The 26385-nt window shown below is 36.4% G+C and overlaps 3 protein-coding genes across 3 annotated transcripts in view; all 3 read left to right on the top strand.

The window, feature by feature from the left end:
• LOC134251607 (low-density lipoprotein receptor-related protein 2-like) overlaps positions 1-7445 on the top strand; it is a 66704-nt gene extending 59259 nt beyond the window's left edge. The window contains exons 77-83 of the mRNA XM_062734015.1: positions 57-236; positions 777-899; positions 989-1087; positions 1221-1286; positions 1420-1507; positions 6646-6748; positions 6871-7445. Of these exons, the coding sequence (XP_062589999.1) occupies positions 57-236; positions 777-899; positions 989-1087; positions 1221-1286; positions 1420-1507; positions 6646-6748; positions 6871-7056 (845 nt within the window). The 3' untranslated portion in view covers positions 7057-7445. The remainder of the gene's footprint in view (positions 1-56; positions 237-776; positions 900-988; positions 1088-1220; positions 1287-1419; positions 1508-6645; positions 6749-6870) is intronic.
• Positions 7446-19746: 12301 nt separating this feature from the next.
• LOC134251583 (uncharacterized) lies at positions 19747-21012 on the top strand. The gene has a single exon (XM_062733984.1). The coding sequence runs from the start codon at positions 19747-19749 to the stop codon at positions 21010-21012; it is 1266 nt and encodes a 421-aa protein (XP_062589968.1).
• Positions 21013-22452: 1440 nt separating this feature from the next.
• On the top strand, positions 22453-23874 carry LOC134251582 (uncharacterized protein F54H12.2-like). Its single transcript, XM_062733983.1, has 2 exons — positions 22453-23520; positions 23563-23874. Exons 1-2 carry the CDS (start codon positions 22453-22455, stop codon positions 23872-23874), a joined length of 1380 nt encoding a protein of 459 aa, XP_062589967.1.
• The last annotated feature ends 2511 nt before the right edge of the window (positions 23875-26385 follow it).

Here is a 26385-nt window from a genome sequence, read left to right as displayed (position 1 = left end):
ACTTCCATATTGCTTTAAATAAAATAAATAAAATGGAAAAACTTGGAACATTTTAGGTATAATAAATCCCATCAGTTTGGATGTGTTTGAGAGTACCCTGTACTGGGCCTCTCAACAGACGGGAAAGCTGATGACCATGGACAAGTTTGGACGAGGTGTCAATGTCACGTTACAGGCCGGACTTCTACTTCCATCCTCCCTCAAAATCTTCCACCCAAGAAGACACAATATGACAGGTATCATTTGTTAAGTGAAGATGGCATTAGGCCAAAAAAAAAATAATCAATACTTTCTCAGGCCAAAAAAATCAAAATTCAATGCGACAGGCAGGCTTTTTTTTTTCTTTTTACAGGTTGACAGGTTTTATACCTTTTTAAAGCCATTTGTTCAATAAAATGATAATATATACTAATTCTTAATTTTGGTTCTCTGAAATTAGTTATGAAATGTATTCAACTTCAAATAATGCTATTCCAAATTATTATTTAAAATTAATTCATTAAATACTGTAAATTTAGAAGATTTATATTGTTTTTCATATAAAAACGTCTATCTTAGCATTTCTGAAAAGGGGAATAACTCGATTTTCTTTATCAACTTGGAAAAATAGAAAATTGAGTTATTTCCCTTTTTAATATGTCAATAAAATTGATCAAAGCGGCCGTTTTTGAACTGATGCAGCGGTGCCTGAGAAACTGTTGATTAATTTTTTTGGGCCTTAAGGAAATACTATAATAATGATTCAGTTTTGACATTATGTATTTTGTCTGTTACAGTGAAGAATCGCTGCCTGTCCTCCACTGAGAGGTGCAGTCACCTGTGTCTGCTGACCCCTGATGGCTTCAGGTGTGCCTGTCCAGAGAGAGCACAGTTCAGGGATCCCTTCACCTGTGATGCAGGTATATCTCTCTTTTTCTTTGGACTGTAACATAAATTTAGGTATAACCTGAATAAGATTTTCATCTGTGATTCTTGTTCTTCTTCACAGCCTGGGAAGAGGAAATCCCAGACCCAGAACTTTGTATATGTTACAATGGAGGAACTTGTTTGATGATCAATGGCTCCAAGTCATGCCAATGTCTAACTGGTATGTAGCATAAGAATTTAGTCAACAGTCTTTATGCAGTGTAACATTTTAAATAAAATACCGGTAGCACTTTCAGAGTACAGATGTTATGATTCTTCTCAGAGAATGGTACATAGATTTTTTCTTTCGTTAGGTTACAGTGGGGAGGAGTGCCTTGTAAAACTTCCAGAAAAATTAATTGATGAAGAATCTGCCACAGGTATCTCAACCTCCTCTGTCTATTAAATAATGTAGCACTCTTTTGATTTTAGTGCCCAGCACTAATATATAAATTACTGAAATAAAATTGTTTGAAAAGGAGGCATAATTACAGTATAAACTTGGATTTTCAGATGTGGTTGGGATTATAGTTCCTGTCATCGTAGTCACCATAGTGACAGTAGCCTTCATTTTGTTCTTGTTCATCTTGAAGAAAAAGGGGTAGGATAAAACTTCTTGTACTCACTAATAGACCCTTTTCCTATGACATATTTGGACACAGACTACCAATTATTTTGCTATACATTCCTTTATAATATAAAAAATGATTTAAAAAATTTCACCAGCTCAACTTACCTGAAACTTGGCACAGAGTAAGAAGAATTCAAGTCCAAAAATTTTTCAGACTCTCAGGAAAATTCATTGCATGCAGTTCCTGCTAAGGCATCGCAAATAACCCCTACCCTGCTTTTTTCACTTTCTCTTCGGGGAAAGGGTAAATATGGGCCTCTTTACACCCTTCATACTACGCGCTTAAGTGCAAAATTTCACAAATTATTAATTTTATATTTTTTTTCAAACTCTCTCCTTTCCATCTATGCCCCCAAAATAACACCCTTCCACCCCCTAAGCACCCCAAAGAATTTTTAAGAAAAAACCTCTATTTTTAAACTGGAACTCTTTGCGTGGTCAATGAAGTAGGGGTAAAATTAGTAGTCTGTAACCTAATAAGGACATAAACCTTGTCTGATTTTGCTGAAATTTGACATGCTGGAGTCTTGTATATACAAAGTGGCTGATGAAGTTTCATTGGAATTGATGATTCCTAAGCAGAGTTATGGCCCTTTAGTTGATGTGCTGGAACACCTTAAATCAGAGGGTAAAATGAGCATTAGGCACACAGTTCTCAGATTTGAAATGCTCACAACTCACTTACATGACAGTTGTTTTCTTATCTTGTATTTTTGTATACTAGATAAATATGTCCTTCACAAATTTCAAGGAAAAAACTTAACCTATTGCATAAGTAAATATTTTAAACAATTTTTTCAAAAAAATACCTTAAAAAAGCATAAAATTCTTAGAAATATTCAAAATAAAAATATTTATCACATTTTAATTTTAGTAGAACAAATATTAAAAAATTGTACAATATATAGGCTATAAAAAATTAGTATAAAAATTGAGGGAAAGAGATTAATACCTTTGTTATAAGCAGATTATCCAACGTGGTCGATTCAGCCTCTGTCAGGAAGTGGTACTTACTACTCTAATTGGATTATCCCTGGTCATATTTAGACTTCTTTGATGGGTATTTCTTGTAACAATATGCATGATTAGATATTACATACCATAAATTCTATGAAATTTTGGATTTTAAAATTCTGAATTTACAAGAAAAGGAATTTGAATATGCATTTTACCTACCTACATTCTTCAGGCTGCTGTAGAAAAAGAGGAGGTAACTCTGCACTGTCAAGGTATCAAAATACAAAATAATTAAAAAGCATTTCTATATACTTTCAATGGTTCAACATAGAAAATACATACCATGCCTGTGTCACATATACTGTAAACCAAGTATTATACGCGTGCGATAAATATCCGCGAGTTCCGCGAGTAACCTCTGCTCGCGGATATTTATCGTCGCGAACCAGTTGTTCATTATATTCCCATATCATGATTTATTTAGAGGTATTTGCCCTTTTTTCAATACCGATCCCGACGGTTCAACAAGTAATCACGGAAAAACTTTACTGTTAGTGTACAAGAAGCAGTTGAAATTTAATTACAAACATTCAGAAAAAATAAAAACGAATGGCAAATCTAAAACTATTTGTCTAAAAATGATTAAAATGTCAATAATCATTTCAGCTTGTGTTATTATTGTTCATTTATTGTTACAAACGAGTCAGAGTTAGGCTGGTTAATTACGGCTAATTATGGCCCATTCCTGCTCTGTCTCAACCATTTATAATAAGTGCCCCTTGGCTATGTAAATCTTAGAAAGCGTCGATTACCCAATTAGTATGAGGCACTTTTACAATTGAGAGTTTGAAATCAATTTTAATCTCCTAGATTTTTCCCCGATTTTCGTTTGAGCGTTGTGAAAATGCGTATGAAGTATACTCATGGTAAACATTTTATCTATTTTAGGGGCGGATATAAGATTTTAAATGGACGCAATGCACAGAATGTCTTGAATAATGCGTAAGCAGACCTCACGCTACCATTTTACCTAGTTTATGGGCGGATATAAAATTTTTATTTGATTCAAAAATACTCGTGGAAATAAAAAAATGTGACCACTCGTTCGCGGAAATAAATCGTCGCGGATAAGTTCTCTGGCGGTCAGTCGCGAATAAAAAATGACGCGTATAATAATTGGTTTACAGTAATCACTCCTGGAGTTGTTTGGAAGTTGACTTTCATGAACGGGGGGGGGGGGGGGGGGGGGGGTAGAGAAGGTTCTATTAAAATGGAGTACATAAATTCTGTCTGTCCTGTGGAGCACTATGCACTATTTCTGCACAGTGTTTATCCAAAATCTTAAAAACACCTGTCCTTGTCAAAGAATGATGATTTTGTCTGATATGCGACCACCGACAATGATGTCCAAGATGCCACAAGAGTAGAAGAAGTCAGTAGGACCAAACATCCCATATGAAATGTTGAGCACCTTACTGACCTCCCCTGTCTTGGACAATCAAAGATCAGTGCCAGCAATCAGACAGCAGATGTTCCATTCCAAAAGCAGATGGAAAAAGAAAGTTTTAGAGAGTACACATTAATTGGCAACTGATGATGATGACAGATGAAAACAGTGTAAAAAAAAAAAAAAGAAATCAAGCACAAAAATAAGACAAACCTAAGAGTCAGTTAATTATATACAGTGATTGGGATAAGCTAGGGAGTAAATGTGACAATGGCACACTCCAAGTCAGTGTCAATGTGACATTTCAAAATTCAATGCGCCAAACAGACTTTTTAATGGGACATTTCCTAGTTACAATAGTTGCTGTTAGAATTTCAGTTGACTTTACTTAATTGAAATTGTCAAATTATTGAATGACGACATTAAAAGATACAAAATTAGTATATTTAAATTCACAAGTGTCAGAAAATAAACACTGCAAATTAATTTCAATTCTTTATTTTTTGTCTCCGATGTTTGACATCTTTAAATGATGTAAAGCCTGGTTTAGATCTATACTGCTTCCCTCCAGTCCATGTTAAATTTTCGTTTTGGTTTTTCCTCCGAGACTACATCATCAGTCTTACCGTCAGATTCATCTCCATTCCTTCTGTCAGCATGTTATACTTCTTCAGAGTCATTTTCTACCGATTTACTTGAATTCTGTTTGTTAGGATTGTTTTAAGAAAAGTCTACCCTTTATCGGTACAAGGTATTTTCTTACGCAGCATGCTGCACACCTGACACCAGTTTATTGCGTGCGCGTTAGCCAATCAGAAAACATGTACCTGTTTGATTAGATACTGGAGAAAAGAAAGTCATAAGAACGCTTTAACTGAAGGACATTAAATACTTTTTTCAAGCGCAAATTGACAGTGATTGCTGTGGAAAAGACTACAAGCGTCTGAAGTGTATGATTATATATGCACCACGATGGCGCAGCGTTTTTAATTTTAATGTGACATTTTAAAATTTAATGCGACTATGGCGCAGGGCGCGTGCTTATCCCAATCACTGTATATACCTTTAATTTGGCTGTTGTGGACTGTAATATTGTTGACAGCTGTATCTTGTTTTCTGAATGATTATTTTCTGCTACTGGTACAAAATTGTTCACTTCTGACTGGCAACTGGCCTGATTTTTCATTATGCCACCCACCCAGGCTATATAACTGCTTACAATCCCACATCAGTAAGCTGGACATGACCCACTGAAAAAAATAAATTTTAAAGAATTTAAACTTCAATCCACATTCATGATTAATAAGTAATTGTGTCAAGTCAATAAGTAACTGTGTCAACTATAATTACAGACACCAAGTAGCCAAAGTTTTGAGAAAATAGGCATTTCTATCCTACTAACAGCAGTGTAACCTGAATAATCAATTGTTAAAAACATACCATTGATTTTGAACTCCATTTGACATTCAAAATAACAGGATAAGTGAGGAATGGGTTCTATGTCACCTACAAATTATATATAGAATCAAAATTCATATTGCATAAATTTTTGACACACATCAATTGCACACATTATGTCATACCCTTTGACAACCTGAGCAGGTGCCCCCTCCCCCTTCTCAATAATTCAAATCCATTTAACTTCTCCAAAATACAATTTTTTCCATCAAATTTGTCAACAATTTGCATAATTAGTTCCAAATTATCCAAAAAGTGCCAATAAATTGATTAATGTGAGTTTTGACCTTTGACCTCATAGGACACAGACTACCAATTATTTTGCTATACATTCCTTTATAATATAAAAAATGATTTAAAAAATTACACCAGCTCAACTTACCTGAAACTTGGCACAGAGTAAGAAGAATTCAAGTCCAAAAATTTTTCAGACTCTCAGGAAAATTCATCGCATGCAGTTCCTGCTAAGGCATCGCAAATAACCCCTACCCTGCTTTTTTCACTTTCTCTTCGGGGAAAGGGTAAATATGGGCCTCTTTACACCCTTCATACTACGCGCTTAAGTGCAAAATTTCACAAATTGTTAATTTTATATTTTTTTTCAAACTCTTTCCTTTCCATCTATGCCCCAAAATAACACCCTTCCACCCCCTAAGCACCCCAAAGAATTTTTAAGAAAAAACCTCTATTTTTAAACTGGAACTCTTTGCGTGGTCAATGAAGTAGGGGTAAAATTAGTAGTCTGTAACCATTTTGTTTAGGAGTTATTCCCCTTAGCCGCCATATTGTAGGGCAACATATCCAGATTCCTTCATTATTCAACCAATTTCAATTTGTTATACTGGTTAATGAGGTAAAGATAACACTATTTTTCTTATGAATATACGTTTGTCAAGGCTTCTATTAATTCATAATTTTAAAATTGTAAATATTTTCCCCCATATATCTCTTGCATGCATATTTAAAATTGGTTGCTCAAAGAGGTAAATTCACTACTTTGCCCTACAAGATGGCAGCTAAGGGGAATAACTCCTAGGCAAAATATGTCATAGGAAAAGGGTCTATATTCTACAGGTCATTTAACACACTGTGTGGTGAAGATAACATTCTATTAATTTAAGAATTCAAAACTACAGAGAAATTTTTTTTTAAATTGAAGAAGCATTTGAAAGTAAATTGTCAGATGGTAAATTGACTTGTTTGAAAGATTTCTATACTTTCATAAGAAATGTTTCAATCTTGACAGGAAACTGTTACTTAAGGCTCGTGACCTGAAGGTGGGATCCAGCAGTGTCTCCTACAGGGATGGGGGAAATGTACAGATCGCTCCACCATTCAATTTCGAGGAAGTAAGATCGGAATATTTCAATTTTATTAGCATTTCCTTTTCATCAATATACTGTTTAATTTATGAATTTAAAAAGATTTTCACAAGGAATTTTTAAGTTTCACCTACTTACTTATTTTTCAGCCAAATCCAAATTTATGTGGCAGTGAAATAGATTCCACAAACTTTAGTAACCCTATGTTTTTCAAAGAGGAGGATTTAGATACGACGTTACGTAGTGCACCAGATATAGCAGCCCCAGCGGACTCTATAACATTGTCACAAAGTGGTGTCTCACAGACAAACGGACATGTGGATTCCACCATATAACACACCATAGGGATCTCATACATTACCGAATCCTCATTCTACAAACTGTGTGAAAATTATAAATGTGACTGCAAGAGGATGGATGGATGCTAAACATGTTTTTTTTAATGAAGTTTATAAGTTTCTGAATGCTGTTTTAATGTGGCAGAGAAGAAATATCATATCAAACTTTTCTTTTCTTTGCACATGTACATGTTTATATGTAAATATATTGTTTTTCATTGCTTTTTTGCAAATATAGACACAAATGCTATTAAAAGTATTAAACTGACATTTTTATGTTCCAAAAGCAGAGTTGCCTCTTTGTTGTTATGCATAAAATCATCGATTGGTCAAAGTATGCATCCTCTATATGCTAATGGGCTGAGCATATAAACTTCAGCTCCATATTCTGTTTTTTCTTGATTAATTCAGCATTGATTTTCGGTGTAATACAATTTATTTATAACATATCTGTACAATATTCCTGTACTATATTCTGGCCAATAATGTACTACGGAGAAAACAGTATCTGACTCAGCAAATCGGAACTTCAAACTGAGATAAACCCTGTCACAAGAAATTATCAGTAGTTATTTTAAAGATGTCTTTAATTCATTAATACATGTAACAATCAAAGAAAAGATCTATTAAAACAAGTTATGATTTTCAAGTTTGAATATTTGAAAAAAAGAAATTATTTGTTTCTTCTTAATTGAATTATACTGATATCAAAAATTTTGAATTGATGGGTGTATTTATTGAATCCTTACAATTGTTCGTTGACTACAGCTTCCAAACTTTTTTTGAACCATTGTTGGTTGTTGATTAAAATACAACAAGTGTTTGTTGTAACTTGAATGATTGTCTTGGGTGAAAATCGCATTTTATAGCAGAAATCGATATTTACGTTACTGTCGCCGATCACAGTGACGTCGCGCACGGTGTTGGTGTCAAAAGGTCAATAATTACTATTACGGCGACATTTGCACTATTTCCATAATTTTAAAACAATTCACTATATGAAAACTATATCATTCGGTCGGTAATTGTATACTAAATACATTTTAACAAAAATTTTGATTAAAAAATTCCAATTATCAAATATATTAATTCGACTATTCAATCAATTACGTCAAAAATGCAGGTAGATCGGTAACAGGAGCGTCGCACACGCAAGAGCAAAATGTTGATAATTTCCATAATACAAACAATACAAACATAAAATTTAGTAGAAAAGTTCAAAATATGTAACTGATTTAAAGTTTTACAACTGTGATTTTGTTCAATCCGAATGTTGTAAACGCGTTGTTCAAAATGCAAGACAGCGATGTAGATAAACGTTATCCGAAGAAATTTTGAAGGAACATGAAATTTCATCGGTAACTTAAAAAAATAATTTCATGAGCAAAATCAATTTTGAAATGGCATTCAATGATCCTTTTGGTGTGCAAGGAACTATATTTTAAATTAGACTGATATATTGTGTCGATATGAATGTTGGGTTTCTGATATTAAGCCGATTTATTGTGGGGACATTGACTAAGATTATGTGTCACAAAGTTTGGAGGTTCAATGTTGCAATTAAGATTCGTAAAATGGCAAATTTTGTAATGCTGGATGAAAAATTGACATTGAAAATTATTCTAAATTCTACAAAATGTTGCCATGTTATTAAGAAAAAGATCTCTAGACAGCATTTTAACTTGCGGTGCCTTAAATTTTGATAACAATTGCCGTGTTACATAATATGTAATATTATACTTTCATATAAATTAGTTGAATCTGATTGGTCGAGAAACATTTGCTAAAAAACACTACTACCCGCTGAATAATGAAGCCACGCCCTCCAGCGTAGCAACAGTCAACATTGCTTGACGACGGGTGGTATTACAAAAAAATAGTGACTGCGCAGAATTTATGCGCGCACGGTTCACTGTTATATGTATTTGTATAAAACATTCAGTATAATATAATAAATATTGCATGTAGTTGAGTGTAACATTGAAAATTTTCACCCTTCGAAAACCATTGTCAACGGTTTTCTTGGGGTGAAAATTTTCAATGTTACACTCAACTACATGCAATATTTATATAATACATGTAGCTATACGTCACAATTAAATTTGACGGTAAAAACGTCACGTTTAAATGCTACACCCCAGAAATGACCTACATTTTAAGAATTCATTTTTCTAACTTGGCACCAAACAACGTTTAATACAAAATGTGCAAAATCAAAACTTTATTTAGATATGAAAATGTATTGATTCTATAAAGAAGTGTTTGTTTTATAGGCTTTTTACAATGTCAACATAAATGTCACACATTGTCCAAAAGTAATAAATCTTACTCTAATTGTATAAATGTGGTAACATTGATCATATGTGTAGTCATTGAAAATAGATATATTGAAAATTAAACGATTTTTATGAAATGTGCATCTTTTCAAAAAGTTATTGGTATATTCCAAAATAATTTCTGTAGAATGGTGACAAAATCCTAACAAAAATTAAGTGTCAACATAAATGTCACAGACGTAAAAAAAATTGGCGTTTTGACGTTATTAGGTTCAATGCATAAAAGTCATTTAAAGCGTCAAAATATTTTTTTCTCTCTCCAAAACTTACTCTTAATTGCTGATGAGCCTGATATGGATAAAAGAAAAACATACCAATAATGATTAATTAGAAAAATAATTTAAGTTTTAAAAGTTGCATTTATATATAAAAGTAAAACATGTGCAGTGTATAATTGTACACTGTATCGGTATAAATCCTTGTCAGAATCTGTACAAAAGTACCATTCAGAGTTCGAATTAGGACACGAGAAAAAAATTACACAAACCAAAATTTATGCAAGGATATGATTTCAAATTTGAATTAACTCACAGTAAAGTGTGTCAACTCTATTTTATGCTGGTATAAAATGTTCTCTACATGGCGCATTTACATTGAATAGTCCAATATTGAATAAGGGTTAGGGGTTGTCGGAGGTGAGTACAAATGTATTAGATTTTCATTACAAGATGGGATGGGACTTTGAACGAAAAAGAAAATAATATTTTTGCAAAATCAGCAAAATATCTACAATCGTACAATTTACTGAAAACAAAGGACAGGTTCTAGGGCCTACTGATATGGAATTTTATAGAATTTATCTCAATGAAATAAAAAGCATGTAAATTTAAAATGCGATGTTGAACAAGTTTCGTTATTTCTACCAAGTTTTTTTTTTAAATGAGGCAAACCATGCTCATACTTTCCTCCCGCAATATGCATGCAGAAGGGTGCAGAAAATTTAATGACACGTGTTTTCAATTACCTGCATTATATAATTGGCGGCATTACTGGGTTTTTATTTTTCCTCCATAAAAAATGTTAGCAAAAGAGTAACGTCAAATAAATTTTCTAGAACTTCACGTAAAATAACGTCATTTTGACGTTTTTACACTTGTAGTTTTTATTTAAACCAAAGAGAAGTTTTAAATCACTTACATATCTTTTTCTTAGTAAGATTGCCCTACATTTGAGTTATATTTTCTGAATATCACACCATTCACACAGATGCGTGTCACAAATTAAAAAAAAAATTAAAATATTTTTCAAATTTTGATGTCACCGCAAAATTATTACTTTTCTATTTAGAAATTCAAAAGGACTTGACTCAATAGAATTAAGTTGTAACTTTTTAACATCATGAACACCTCTTCTATTGCATGGAAAGGTAAAAAAGACACTGTTTATCTTTTTTTATAAAAAATAGCCCCCCCCCCCCCCCCCAAATTCTACTTGTGAATAATATTATGTCAATTCAATTTTCAAATCACACGGATGCACAATATATTGTGTAAAAAAAAGTTCACCTTTGCATGTGCACTTCCATTTGCATTTCTGCACTCTTGTGACAGAAAATAATGCCATTTTAAGAAACAGCGTATTTCTTCATAATTCCAATCTTCATTTTATCTATTGATTTCCTGTGTTTTGATTGGACGAGAACACGTTCCAGAAAATTTTTACACATCGATAAATTCTTTCAATCAGAACTACTTTCTTGATGACACTACTAGGTTATCGTATAAACAATGAAAGCAGTTATTTCTGGGTCTGTTCTGGCTAAATAATGAATACAAGAAACTTTAAATTTAATTAGGGCTTAAACAAAACTGGCAACATACTAGATTGCCTAACTGATGGACGCCGTGAAAATGTTTATGTCACTGTCCGATCACGAGTGTGAATTTTAAAAATCGCTGTCTCAACGTTCATACGTAGAAAATAAGCTCAGTCTGTATCGTTTTGACAGGGAAAAGAAACGTACCTCAAACTCTTGCCCTATTAGCATCAAATTCATATTTACTTTCTATATTGTTCCTCAATATTTGAATAAACAAGTGCAAGCGTCGTCGGAAAAAGCAAATATACTAAATGAACAATTTACATCAGTATTTACCAAGGAGGACAAAGCCAACATCCCAGAAAAGGGACCTTCCCCATTCACACCAATGAGAAATATCACCATCTCAGAGTCAGGTGTAAGAAAGAGCATTCAACGCCTGAACGAAAAGAAAGCAAGTGGACCAGATAAGATACCCATCACATTCTTGAAGAAAACAGTTGATATCATAACACCTGTAATATCATATATATTTCAACAATCATTGGATAAAGGAGAAATACCTACAGATTGGAAAAATGCGAACATCGTGCCAATTTACAAGAAAGGGGATAGAACAGCACCCGCAAACTATAGACCAGTATCACTTACAGCCGTTATATCCAAAATGTTAGAACACATCATTGTCTCTCAGATCATGGACCATCTTGACAGAGAAAACATTTTACATGAAAACCAACATGGATTCAGAGCTAAACGATCATGTGAATCCCAGCTGCTGATGACGACTGATGACATCGCCAAACACTTAGACCAAGGCAGGCAAGTCGACATGGGGATACTGGATTTTTCAAAGGCATTTGATAAAGTACCACACACTAGACTTTCAAAGAAACTACACTATTATGGAATCCAGGGAACAACACAGAGATGGATCAATAACTTTTTGATGGACCGACAACAACAGGTAGTAGTAGATAATGCAACATCCAGCACAACATTGGTAACATCTGGGGTTCCACAAGGAACTGTGCTTGGGCCGACACTGTTCCTCATCTATATTAATGATATTGCAGACAACACAGCCTCAACCATTCGATTATTTGCAGATAACTGTGTAATCTATAGACCCGTACTTTGCCAACAAGATCATGAACTACTACAGAGGGATCTAAATACATTAGTAAACTGGAGCGACACCTGGCAAATGGAATTTAATATCAAGAAGTGCGCTATCATGCAGTTTAGAACATCAACAAGAAAGAAAACCTTCAACTACACCATGAAGGGGGAGCCACTCCAGATAGTAAATCACCACCCATACTTAGGAATCGAACTCAGAGACAACTTGAAGTTCAACTTACATATAGATAACATCTGCAAGAAAGCTTCTAGTGTGCTAGGATTCCTGAAGCGCAACCTTCGACATTGTCCATCACAGGTCAAGGAAAGAGCCTATCAGAGCCTGGTTCGTCCAAAGTTAGAATATGCAACACCTATATGGAATCCACAACAGAAAACGCAACAGAAACAGATAGAACAAGTACAACGCAATGCAGCTAGATTTATTAAGAACAAGCCTTATAATCCAGAAAAACCTGACAGCGTAACATCCATGATGCAGGAACTGAAATGGAACACCCTAGAACATAGACGTATATGTAATGATGTAATACTAATGTACAAAATAACCAATCAGCTCATAGCAGTCCCAGTATCATACCTACCCCCTCTAGCAACAGTACGAGGAACTAGAAACAGTCACTGTCTGAAATTCGTACCATACCACTGTCGAATCAACGCTTATCAACACTCATTCTTTCCAAGAACAATCTATTACTGGAACACTCTACCAGAATCAGCCATACTTTCACCATCGTTGGAGCAGTTTAAAACTTCCATTCAGAACCTCCAACTTTGGAACACCTACCCTGCACACTAATATATCAACAGAGACCTGTACAGTGTATATATATGTTAAGGATCAACCTTTTTTACATTTGGACATTCCACTGCACGCATGTACATAGTCCTCGCTGATAAATGTCCATATGGATTTTCGCGAGTAAACCCATTGAAGTTGAAGTTGAAGGTCTGCAACTTTCGCTATGAGAGTTGTTGTTTATGTCAACATGGTCATGGTCAAAGACGAACTATTCTGAAGTAAACTCGTAATTACGATATTTGTTGACTTAAACAACATTCGATTAGTTGTTATAAGTTTATTTATCGATTGTTTTGACAATTTAAGTTGAACTCTATCGAAATTCATCTCGATTACGTTCCTTTACGGTAAAATGTATTCCTACGCCGTCCAGAAATAACGGATTGTATGGAGGCCTCAAAGAGAAATAATTTAAATATTTTTAAAAATTCGATATTGGAATTATAAGAATTAAACGTTCTTTTTGAAAAATTTATCGATGTGTAAACTCTTGACATTTTACTCACAAACTTAACATAAAAGTGCTTCGCACTTTTATTTAGTTTGTGAGTAAAATGTCAAGAGTTTACACATCGATAAATTTTTCAAAAAGAACGTTTAATCCTATAATGTTTTAAGCTTTTAAATCATTAAAATTCACTCGCAAATCTGTTCAAACAGCTTTAGAATTTAATTCTAATTTACTTTAGAGCATGGTAACGTAAATATCGGTAATGTAAATGTCTTTCTGAGATTTATCGTAACTTTTAATGCTGTTGTTTAACGACGTTCGATCCTGATCTTTAAAGTCTTAAACTTTTTTTGCCAAGTATATTTTTAGTTTCCACATACATAGCTTAGTTAAAATTCAAATCCAAAAATGGGAGTCAATACGCTTCTTTTGGCGCTACAGTACATTTAATATGACCTTTTTGCACTGAAATTTGTGTCTTAATTAAAAATTAATATTTGACGTTTTCCCTCCAATATTTTTATCCTATTAAAGCATGAAACAAAATGAACTCTAAGTTTGTTTTAAAAAAGACACTTAAAATTTGTGACTAAGAAAAAGTTTCAAATTATTTCGCATAATCAATTATTTGACCTTTCTGCACTAATAAAAAGTGATTTTCCTAGCAATGAAAATTTAATAAGCAAGAAAATTATTTTAAAGTCTTAAACTTTTTCTGATTTTAAGCAAATATGTCAAATATCTTGAATATTTAGAAAAGAACATCGAAAGTGGGGGTTTATGATGTAAATTTTCAGATAATACTAATAAAGTGTCAATTTTACGTTAAAATTGGTTTCCGGGATTTTCAGAATATATTTACTATATTTGTCACACTTTGTTGATAGAATTCATAAGAATTCATTTAATAAATATTTCAGAACCAGCAGAACACATTTTACCGCAAAAACAGCTTTGTGTGCAACCAGCATGGAATAATAGGAATCCAAAATTAACAGTACTGTTATAGTTCAAAATGGAAAAAAACTGATTATTTTCGTCTAAAAAACCTTCCGCCACAAAATATAGTCCCTAGTTTAATTCTACTTGAATGGAATTTAATCGCGGTTTTTTCATAGAATTTAGTTCAGTTTGCATTGTAGAATTCAGTTTTATTGTTAAAACTTAAAAATGATGCTTAATTTTATAAATGAAGGACCTGACCGAAATACGCTCAAAATCTCAGGATCGAACGTCCTTAATTATTCCACTGTTAATTAAAGGCATATTCTAGTGCTTGAGTGTAAGGCAATTTAACCCATAGGAAACAGTGTAGTTCTCTTACTTAATTTGTGAATAAATATCAACACGTAAATATCGATGAATTTTTTAACCATTGAACTCATTAGAAAAGGGGGCTTTTTTTTTTTTTAATAAATACAGATAAACAGTGTCTTTTTTATCATTCCATGCAATAGAAGAGGTGTTCATGATGTTAAAAAGTTACAACTTAATCCTATTGAGTCAGTTCAGCAATCCTTCAAGTCCTTTTGAATTCCGAAATAGAAAAGTAATAATTTTGCGGCGACATCAAAATTTAATAAATATATTACAATTTTTAAAAATTTGTGACACGCATTTGTGTGAAGGGTGTGATATTCAGAAAATATAACTCAAATGTAGGACAATCTTACTAAGAAAAAGACATGATAATGATTTAAAACTTCTTTCTGGTTTAAAATAAAAACTACACGATGATCGGCGACAGTAACGTAAATATCGATTTCTGCTATGAAATACAATTTTCTCCTAAGACAATCATTCAAGTTACAACAAACAATTGTTGTATTTTAATCAAAAACCAACAATGGTTCATACGACTGGCAGAAAATAAAATTTATTAGAAATATTATATTACTTAAAACACGGTACATTATTTTAAACGAATTGAGACTATAAATTGAGAATCAGTGTTGAACAGTGAATGTTCTTCATCAGTAGTACAAAGGGCCTGGCTGGGGCGGAAGTGACGTAGCTGGACCGGAAGTGGTTTAACCGGAAGTGGCCGGAAGTAGCTTAATTGGAAGTGGTCGGAAGTGGTTTAACCGGAAATGGCCTAGCCGGAAGTGGCCTAACCGGAAGTGGCCTAGCTGGGGGCGGAAGTGGCCTAGATAGGGGGGTCAATATCTAGGACATTATGCAAATGAGGTCAAAAATGGTGGATTCTGATTGGCTGGGGGGATAGGGGGGTCAAGTGAGTGCAGATTGGGGGGTCTGGGGGGATAGGTGGGTCAACTGAGTGCAGGTTTGGGGGTCTGGGGGATAGGTGGGTCAAGTGAGTGCAGATTGGGGGGTCTGGGGGGATAGGTGGGTCAACTCAGTACAGCCCTAACCCTAACCCCTAACCCTAAGGGCTAAGGGGGTTCACTTCATTACATAGCCCCTAAATACGGTGTTTACACTGTATATAGTTTTTTTTTTATACGCTGCTATTACGTTTTGTTTTACTATACGCTGCTACTACGATTTTGGCAGCGTCTCAAGAATATGATTATGACGTCACGATTTCATTCACAGTCTAGCCAGTCTAGCCAGCCAGCCAGTTTGAACTGGATTTTTTTACTGAAAACAATGACAATAACACACACAAGACAGACAAGAACACAGATTTTATTCAGTTTGAATTCTTTTTTTTATTTAAGAACATAATTTTACATAACACTTCATGACAAAATAACAAACAACAACAATATCATAAATCTATTTTCCAAATGTTGTTTTTCGTATCAGCAATAAAGGGAATGCGACAATATACATACACTTTATAAATAGGCCTATCTGTAAAAAAGTCCTTGAAACCTCTTTTCATCCCAAAACCTCTTTTCTTCCAATTGATGAAAACAATCGGCAAGTGTAATTTTCCAGGAACTCTTCTCCCCCTTATAAGGATCAGTCATGATCTCCAATTGGTATTTTTGATAACCGTAATAACCATTTATTCTCTCCTTCAGACAGTATTGGTCCTCTCTGGTGTCATAATCTTCAGGATCCAATTCCACTCTTTTTACCAACCACACTCTTTTTTGGTATCTGGGACTAAATGTTCTATGGCATTTATAAAAATTCTGGATGGTTTCTTCTTTAGTTTTCATCCATTCTCCAAAGCTTGATCCATTGACTGACCAACAATATTCCGTTTCCTCTGTCACATTTTTTGTCTGCTCCATTTTTACCTGTGTCTAGTTCTAAGTGCTAACGAAGAATGATCGTCAATGTCCAGCGCTGGTTTATATACTATGGGTTTATTTAGGGCCGTGTGCATCAATACCTTTTACCTACGTTTTTATACCTGTTGCATCATCTTTTTATACCTGTTGCATCATCTTTTTATACCTGTTGCATCATCTTTACATACCTGTTGCATCATCTGTAAGGACCGTGTGCAAAGTCGTGTGCAAAAATACGATAGACTTACGTTTTGATCGTACTGTGTACGTTTAGTCAGCGACCTTACCTATGCATTGTGACGTCATCCACTGTATAAATACAGGTTTTCTCCGACTTCCGGCTCATTTTACCCTCAGAGCCATCAGCTGTTGGACATGGATTCTACTAGAGAAAAACAGTTACAGGCTCAACGATTATTGAAACGGAAAAGAACGGAGAGAGAATTAGATCCACCAACCAAGCCGATTTGTGAGTATTATCAGATGAGACTGCATACAGAAACGCGCTCTACAAAATTTAAAGCGCATGAAAATAAATATATCGTCCATTTCAAAGAATTTCCAGAAGAGGAAAACACAGGATTCGTTCGTCGATTATTCAGAGACATGTTACAAACCTTCAAATCTGAAATGCAGTGTAATCCTAACGATAACCTCCGCCTGAACCTACGCCACAATTCTTTGGATTCAGAGATTTGGTACGAGTTTACTCAATGTAAACATTTAAACGAAGACCTCATTTTAGATAAAATAGAAGCCGTTCAACAATCCAAAAAGGAGTTCAAACTGGGTGACGGCTCCCTGGAATTCGATCTGGTTCATGTCAAGTATCCTGAGGGAAGTGGTGGCCAGAATACCAAACATCTACAAGTGAATAAGGAAACTTTCAAGAACAATAAACAATCCATCGTTCGGATCGTCAATCCCCATGATAAATTTGTTTGGCTAGAGCCATCGTCGTCACCCGGTTACACAGTCAAAAACCGGAACATCCAGACCCCGAATGGGAAAAACGATGGTCACATATGCGGAAAGGCGATAAATACTTAGACCAGAAACGAGAAGCAATAGCCCTCATGGAACAGGCCGAGTGTGATATCACTCAAGCTTGTGGAGCCCGAGAATGGACGAAATTACAACAGGTGTTAGCTCCTCAGTATCGACTGAAAATATTTCAGTTCAAGTCCACTTCGACTAAACTCTGTTTAGAGCCTATTTACAAAGGTTCGGGAGATGGAACTTATTTGAACATATTGTTCGACGACCATCATTACGATGCCATCATATCCATGCCGGGAGTGACAGGGAACCCCTATTACTGTGCTCATTGCGATGTGGGGTACAGGAATGTCACAGACCATCGGTCCAAGTGCCCTCATCGCTGTCCCTTTTGTTTAGGACACCCTAAATGTCCCGAAGACGGGAGCAACATTCATTGCCAGGAATGCCATGGAATTTTTAAGAACAGGACCTGCTACGAAAATCATTTAAGACCCCATAGTAAGAAGACCACCACTACTGTCTGCAATTTAATGGAACGATGTGAGAAGTGTCAGTCCTGGATACCGAAGAATTTATTGCCTCATCACAAGTGCAGAGAACAGAAACAATGTAAGATCTGTAAGAAAATCGTCGATACCGATCATCAGTGCTACGTACAACAGAAGCCCCAGAAGAAGAAGAAGAAGGGGAAAGACATCTTACAGTTTTACATCTATTTCGATTTCGAATGCACTCAGGAAACCGGCATCCACATCCCTAATCTGTGTGTGGCACACCGTGTCTGTCAACATTGCGGTCATTTACCCATAGGCCAGCCCTGTCCTCATTGTCAACACATGGGACCCCGTCAGCACCTATTTCAAGGACCAGACACCTTAAAGAAGTTCATGGACTGGTTATTACAACCCACTACAGGTACTAAGAATTCCACAGTAGTACACGACGAGGCCATCGTCATCGCCCATAACTTCAAAGGATACGACGGACAATTCATTTTGAATTACCTGGTGCATTCCTCTTGCCTGAAACCTAACGTCATCATGAACGGCAGTAAGATCTTGTACATGGAAATATGCGGACTAAAATTCATCGACTCATATAGTTTCTTACCCTTTCCTTTGGCCAAGATGCCCTCCGCTTTCGGATTCGACGAATTGAAGAAAGGTTATTTCCCCCACTTTTTTAATACGGAACAGAACCAGAATTACGTGGGAGTCTATCCACCGGCAGCTTTCTACAATCCGGACAAAATGTCTACCAGTGGACGACAGGCTTTTTTTGAATGGTACGAACAACAGATGGGAAAAGTGTTTGATTTCCAGAAAGAGTTTGTAGAGTATTGTGTCTCCGACGTCGACATTTTACGACGATGCTACGCACAGTTTAGAGCCACCCTCAAGAGTTTGGTCAATGTGGACCCTTTCCAGGAATCCATCACGTTTGCCAGTGCTGCTAATTTAGCCTACCGTCGACAATTCATGCCTGAAGACACCATTGCCATCATTCCGAACCTCGGGTATCAACCGGCACGACAATATTCGGCCAAAGCCTGTCGGTGGCTCACCTGGATGAGTCAACAGAGTGGATGTCACATACACCATGCCAGAAACGGGGGCGAAGTCCAGATCGGAAATTATACCGTCGACGGATACCAGGAAGCGACTCGTACCGTCTATGAATTTTACGGGTGTTATTGGCACGGATGCCCCACCTGCTATCCCAGTTTACAAACCGAAACTCATCCTCACCGGACCCAATTTACTTACCAACAATTACACGAGGAAACCATCCGAAGGACTTTGGCCTTGGAAAACATGGGGTACACCGTCTGTAGTATCTGGGAGCACGATTTCGATCAGCAAGTGCAACGAGATGTGAGTTAACAGCATTTTGTACGAGACCTGGACATTCCCGATCCTTTGAACCCTCGAGAAGCCCTGTACGGAGGCCGGACCAATGCCACTAAATTATATTGTGAGGAAGGGGATATGAGATACGTGGACGTTTGTTCCCTATGTCCTTATGTATTGAAACACAGACCATTTCCCGTAGGGCATCCCGAGATCATCACAGACGAGTTCCAGGATGTGAGAAGTTATTTCGGCCTCATTCACTGTCGGGTCTTACCTCCCCGAGGCCTCTATCACCCCGTATTACCTTATCGGACGGGAGGCAAGTTATTGTTTCCCTTATGTCGAACGTGTGCCGAACGACAGGACTCTACTTCTCAACATCCATGTCAACACACCGACCAGGAACGTAGTCTCACGGGCACCTGGGTGACAACCGAATTACATAAAGCCCTGGACATGGGATATACCTTAGAGCGAATCTACGAAGTGTGGCATTTTAAAGAAAGCAGTCAAGAGTTATTCAGATCCTACATCGATACCTTCCTCAAGATCAAACAGGAAGCCTCCGGATTTCCCCCCGACTGTAAGACCTCAGATCAAGAACAAGATTACATTCGACAAGTCTTACACAAAGAAGGTATCCTAATGGACATTCTCAGTATCGAGAAGAATCCAGTGAGAAGAACCATCGCTAAACTCTTTTTAAATTGCCTGTGGGGAAAATTTGCTCAACGCTTGTTATTACCCATAGCCAGATACTTGGACGAAGAAGAGGAATTACAGCAACTCTTACAAGATTCGACTCTCGACATCAAGGGCATGCAACTCTTAGTTAATAAAGAGAACCCCAATGAAGACAAGATGCTAGTGAATTATCAAGACAAGCAGGAATTCGTCGAAGAATGTCCCTTTGGAAACGTGGTCCTGGCTTGTTTTACCACCGCGCATGCCCGCTTACACCTCTACGAGACTTTACAACCTTTAGGAGATCGGGGCCTTTATTTCGATACGGATAGTATCATTTATCAACATCGGGAAGGAGTCTTTAATCCTACCTTGAGCAATAGTTTAGGAGAATGGACCGACGAATTAGACGGGGATCACATCACCAAATTCATGTCGGCAGGTCCTAACAATTATGGTTACCAGACCAAAGGAACCGAGACCCTTAAAGTCAAAGGAATCACTCTCAACCATCGAACCTCTCAAATCGTGTCCCTAAACACTTTACAAAAAATGCTCAAAGGAGAAATAGAGGAAGTTACAGTACCCTATCCCAACAAAATCCAGAGGACCCGTGATCATGACGTCGTGACCAAACCTTTAGAGAAAAAGTATAGAATTGTGTATGACAAGAGACAAATTGTAGAGAATTATAACACTTTACCTTATGGTTATTGATATGTTGACATGTTGACTTTTGAAATAAAAATTGAATTGTTTTTGTGTTGTTTTTTCTTCTCTATAAAAGGTATTCTTATTCAAAATCAAAGGTCATTTCTAATCATGGGGAGTCGCGAGCCAGACCAACCCATGCGTTATCCCCAGTATGCTCAGCTCTCAAAGAGAGAAGCTACTTTTGAGCAGGGATGGCCAGAACTTCTCTTAAGAAAAATACCAGACATAGCTCGAGCCGGGTTTTACTACAGGGGATTAGAAGATAACGCTACCTGTTTTCATTGTGGAATGACTTTAACGAATTGGGATCTTGAGGACAATCCTTATGCAGAACATGCTTATTGGAACCCCAATTGTCCTTACATCAATCAGTATGAAGGACGAAGCTGGGTGATGGGTATATTTGTCAGGTTCTTAGAGAAGCAGGGATATAGACCTTTAACCTTTGAGATCAAACCTCTACTGAACCCAGAACCAGACGTTCAGGCTCGAGGAAAATGTCACATTTGTTTAGACGAGGAGTTACAAATCGTTTTTCTACCTTGTGGACACGTATGCTGCTGTGCTTTGTGTGCTCCTTCCTTCCATTTTTGCCCCATCTGTCGAGGCGAGATTCAACAGTCCAAACGCATATTTCTGTGTTAACTATAAATAGGACCCTGAACCCATCTTTTCTTTCATTCATCAACATGTATTCCGAGGAGAATCAGGAGGATTTACCGGTATTTGTGCCACAATTAATGAAACATCAGCAGCAACCCCCACCACCACCACCACCCTATTATCCACCCCAAAACTCTCAAAGAGGGGAAGGATTTTTTACTGATTTACTGAAAACGGGAGCTAAACCCGCCTTGACTGCTGCTGCTAGAACGGGGTTAGACGTATTAGAAAATAAGAGATCTTTAAAAGACGCAGTCAAAACTCACGGAGTACAAGCTCTAAAAAATACTTCGGGAATGGCGAAACAAAGGATGAATCTAGGAGGTACTAAGAAAAGAAGAAGAAAGAGAATGAAAAAACAGAGGGGATCGGGAATGGTGATTAAAATAACAAGAAGAAAAAGAAGACAGAGAGGCCGAGGATTTTTTACTGATTTACTGAAAACGGGAGCTAAACACGCCTTGACTGCTGCTGCTAGAACGGGGTTAGACGTAGTAGAAAATAAGAGTTTTAAAAGACGCAGTCAAAACTCACGGCGTAAGAGCCTTGAAAAATACTTCAGGAATGGTGAAACAAAGAATGAATCTAGGAGGTACTAACAACAGAAGAAAAAAGACCCCTATGTTAGCCCGAGGAGGTCCTAAGAGAAAAAGGAAAACACAAGGAGGAATTCCTAAAAGAAAACGTCCTTTCGATGTGTTTGACTGAGAGAGAGTATAAATAAGCCAGTCCAGTGAACAGAAGGTTCATTTGTGAAAACTGAATCCAAGTAGACACATCATGTTACATGTACATCCCGATTCCTGTGCGTGTGGGATGAACAATTTACAATTGTTCCAAGTCCCTCCGACTAATATTGCTTTAGAAGACTCGAAATGGGAAGAATATTACCCCATTTCCAGTACTTTAGATTCGGAGACCGCTCCCATCGAATTTGAAATTAAAGGACAAGGAGATCACTATCTGGATTTATCTCAAACTTATCTTCAGTTGGTATGTAAATTTACCAAAGATGATGGAAGTAATCTGACTGGGGCGAACAGCACTTCGAGCCCAGTGAATAATATCTTACATTCCTTGTTTACGGAAATCGATGTCAGTCTGAATGGGAAAATAGTGACCCCGGGGACGGATACCTATCCTTACAAAGCTTATCTGGAGAAATTATTTTCATACCAACCCAGAACTTTAAAGACACAGATGAGGGCCTGTAGTCTGTGGGTAAAAGATACGGCAGGACACATGGACGAAGTGGGGATAGAGGAACTTGGTGTAGCTCAAAATAAGACCTTTAATGTAACTAAAGGTTCAAGTAACGATACAGTGACCATTAACCAACCCATCCTCACAGAGTACCCGGCCAATTTTAAAAACGAAGGATTCCGAAAAAGACACCAATCCATCGACGATAGTAAGAAAATCACTTTGCTGGATCGTTTACATCTGGATTTGTTTCAACAAGATCGATTTCCACCTAATGGAGTGGACGTCCGTTTGCGATTTAATCGAGCTAGACCCGCTTTCTACATGATGATCAAAGGAGGAAGTACAGGAAAAGTGAAAATTTTGAGTATGATCTTGTGGGTGAGAAAAGTCAAACCCACACCAGTCATGATGAATGCCATTAATCAGAGTTTGAATACCCACAGAGCCAAATATCCCTTGAGAAGAGTGGAAGTGAAAACCTTTACCATCCCCACAGGAACCCAGTCTAAGATTACGGATCATCTGTTTCAAGGCCAGATGCCTAAACATCTCATTTTAGGCTTTGTGGAGAATGCGACCTTTAACGGAGATAAAACTAAAAATCCCTTTCATTTCCAAAACTTTGGGATCAAGAAATTAGATGTCAGTATCAACGGAGAGACCATGAGTACTCGTTGTTTTTAGCCTAATTTCAACGACGATTTATATCTGAGATCTTATCTCAGTCTGTATCAAGCCCTGGGAAAATTAGGAGAAGACTGGGCTCCGGACATTACCCTAGAAGAGTATAAAAGCGGCTACACTCTATGGGGCTGGGATTTCACCAAAGATCAAGAGGCGCAATCGGATAAATTCCACATCATAGAAACAGGAAATCTGAGAGTAGAAGTGCAGTTTACCAACAATACGGTTAACACCATCAATTGTGTGGTGTATGCAGAATTCGATAACCTATTGGAAATTAACAAACAGAGAGAAGTGAGCATTGATTACTAATGGATACGGGACAAATAAGAGAAGTCTTATCCAGAGAATTCAAGAGTTCTTTTGGAGGCGTGTATCCTGTAGATTTATTACCGGATCAATTAAGACCTGGAGAAAAAGCTGTCGTGGTAAATACGGATCCGCAAGATCGACCTGGAGAACATTGGGTGTGTCTGTATGTGAGCAATCCCGTGGTGAAATATTTCGATTCTTATGGATTTCCTCCCTTACAAAAAGAAATTCAAGACTTTATCCAGCGTCATGCTCAACAATGGATTTATAATCCGTATCGCTATCAAGACTGGAATACCGATGTGTGTGGACAATATTGCGTGTATTATTTACATCAAAGAGACAAGAAAAGAAAGAAAACCGACGAGTGGTTATTCCCCTTTGACCAGAGTACGGCTTTACAAAGGGACAGATACGTGGCGAATTGGTTTAAAAACACTTATCATAAATTATCTACGGGTCACGGACAAAAGTGTCAATGTTTTTATCAAAATGCATTGTAATGTATTGTTGTTGTTTGTTGTTGTTGTTTGTTGTTACAAATAAAAGGAAAAAAAATTGTGTTTTTTGTCATTTTTAAAAGTAGGTTATCTCCCTTTAACCATAGATTATTTTTCAAAACACAAAACAAAATGGTAAGGGTTTAAAGATTGGGGAAAAAAATAGATACAATGAAAAAGTATAAATAGTAAACATGGTACAAACACACCTCAGTTGTGGACTGGCTTCATTATGGGTAACAGCTTCAGCAAAGAAATGAGTCAGAACACTAGATTAGAGAAAACTGAATGGTTACTTAAACAGAACATCCTGTAGAATATAAACCTCAGGAGGAGGAGGGGGAAAAAGAAAACATAAGACCAAACAATAAAACTAAACAGATGTTATTAGAGAGAAGATTTTCTATGCCGTTGAAGACACAGAGTGAGAATAAGACAAAGAGAAGAATTAGCCCTAAGACTTTGTAATTTTAGAACATTAAAAATGATAAAAACAACACATTCTTGTTTGTCCATATAAAAAGGGGGGCATGACTTGAACCATCAGTTTGAACCATGAGTCTTCAGGAGATACAGGGTGATTTACTGAACTGTGAAGTAGAAGCCATTGTTCATCAATGTAATTGTTTAACTGTAAAAGCTCATGGATTGAGTCAAAGTATTGCAGAGAAATTCCCACAAGCCAATCTCTATGCCACCCGCAGACCTCTAGGGACTAGAAATTTAGCCCTAGAAGAAGATAGAGGAATTCCAGGCACTATTAGGGTGTTTCCCTCACAAACCCCTGTGGTAATTTGTTTACTAGCTCAATGGGATTATGGAAAAGCAAGTCACCGACCTGAAAGAATCTGTACTTATCAAGACACTCCACAAAACAGAGAACAATGGTTTCAAACTTGTTTACAAGAAACGGGGGAAAGTTTACCTTACCAGACTTATGCTTTTCCTTACAGGATTGCATATGGGCTAGCCAAAGGAAATTGGACTCATTATAGACATTATATTGAACAATTTGCACACACTTATGACAAACAGGTGTACATTCTTCATCCACATTAAGTGTATATGTATGTATATATGTTGTTATTGTTTGAAAAAAAAAAAATAAATGTTAAAAATATATGTGTTTTATGTGAATATATTTTTTAAAAAAGGTGTTTCTTTTTTCCTATTTAATATTATTATTATTATTATTATTATTAAAAAGTTAAAAGTTAATTAAAAAAAAAATTATAAGTTTAAAAAAGAAAAAAATTGTAAGTTCTTATAAAAGTGACCTGGTGTTATAACTTGAGAGACACACACAACGTTTCTTGTTTACCCACTGTATATGAAGGTACTCTTTTCTTTTTTATCGACTGTATAAGAAGGTATTCTTTTCTTTTTGACTGTATTTTTTTTTAAAGAAAATCTTTTTTCTAAGACACAATCGTTTCTTTGACTGTATTTTTTTTAAAAAAAGATAATCTTTTCTTAGACACACAACGTTTCTTTTTTACCTCTGTATAGAAGGCATCTTTTCTAAACAGTTGGTTGGCTCTTAAAAGACCCGTTTGGTTTAAAAGTGATTTTTTTTCTCAAAGGGTTTACTCCCTTAGCAGGCACTCAATAAGGCTGCCGACGTCCTCGTCCTCACTGGTGGACCCAAAACAGGGGGAATAAAATCGTCATCTCGGACTTTGATTTCGTATACAGTTATGCTATGTTCTGTCAACATCTGGTTCAAGAGAAGTTTTCTGTTCTGGCTGAGGATAGAAACGACAACAGTTTAGGAGAGAAGATAAGCCAAAGACATCTCGGACTTGGATTTGGATCGGATACACCACACCAAGGATAGTTCTGGCTGAGGATAGAAACGACAACAGTTTAGGAGAGAAGATAAGCCAACAGACATCTCGGACTTCGATTTGGATCGGATTCATCATACCAAGAATATATATGCACCAATCGCTTGGAGGAGAAGATAGGCCAACAGATGCGACAGGAACTAGAGCAAGAGAACGAGAAGACA

The sequence above is a fragment of the Saccostrea cucullata genome, unplaced genomic scaffold (assembly GCF_032062105.1).
Source record: "Saccostrea cucullata isolate Sc308-1 unplaced genomic scaffold, CSIRO_AGI_Scuc_v1 ctg37, whole genome shotgun sequence".
Classification (NCBI taxonomy): Eukaryota; Metazoa; Mollusca; class Bivalvia; order Ostreida; family Ostreidae; genus Saccostrea; species Saccostrea cuccullata.
The sequence above is the reverse complement of the archived record's forward strand: the minus strand, read 5'-3'. Positions and strand labels throughout refer to the sequence as shown.

Coding starts and splice junctions, on each gene's coding strand:
- LOC134251582 (XM_062733983.1), top strand. CDS start 22,453: ATGTTACATGTACATCCCGATTCCTGTGCGTGTGGGATGAACAATTTA. Junction 23,521..23,562: donor TTGGGATCAAGAAATTAGAT/GTCAGTATCAAC, acceptor CGTTGTTTTTAG/CCTAATTTCAACGACGATTT.
- LOC134251583 (XM_062733984.1), top strand. CDS start 19,747: ATGAGATACGTGGACGTTTGTTCCCTATGTCCTTATGTATTGAAACAC.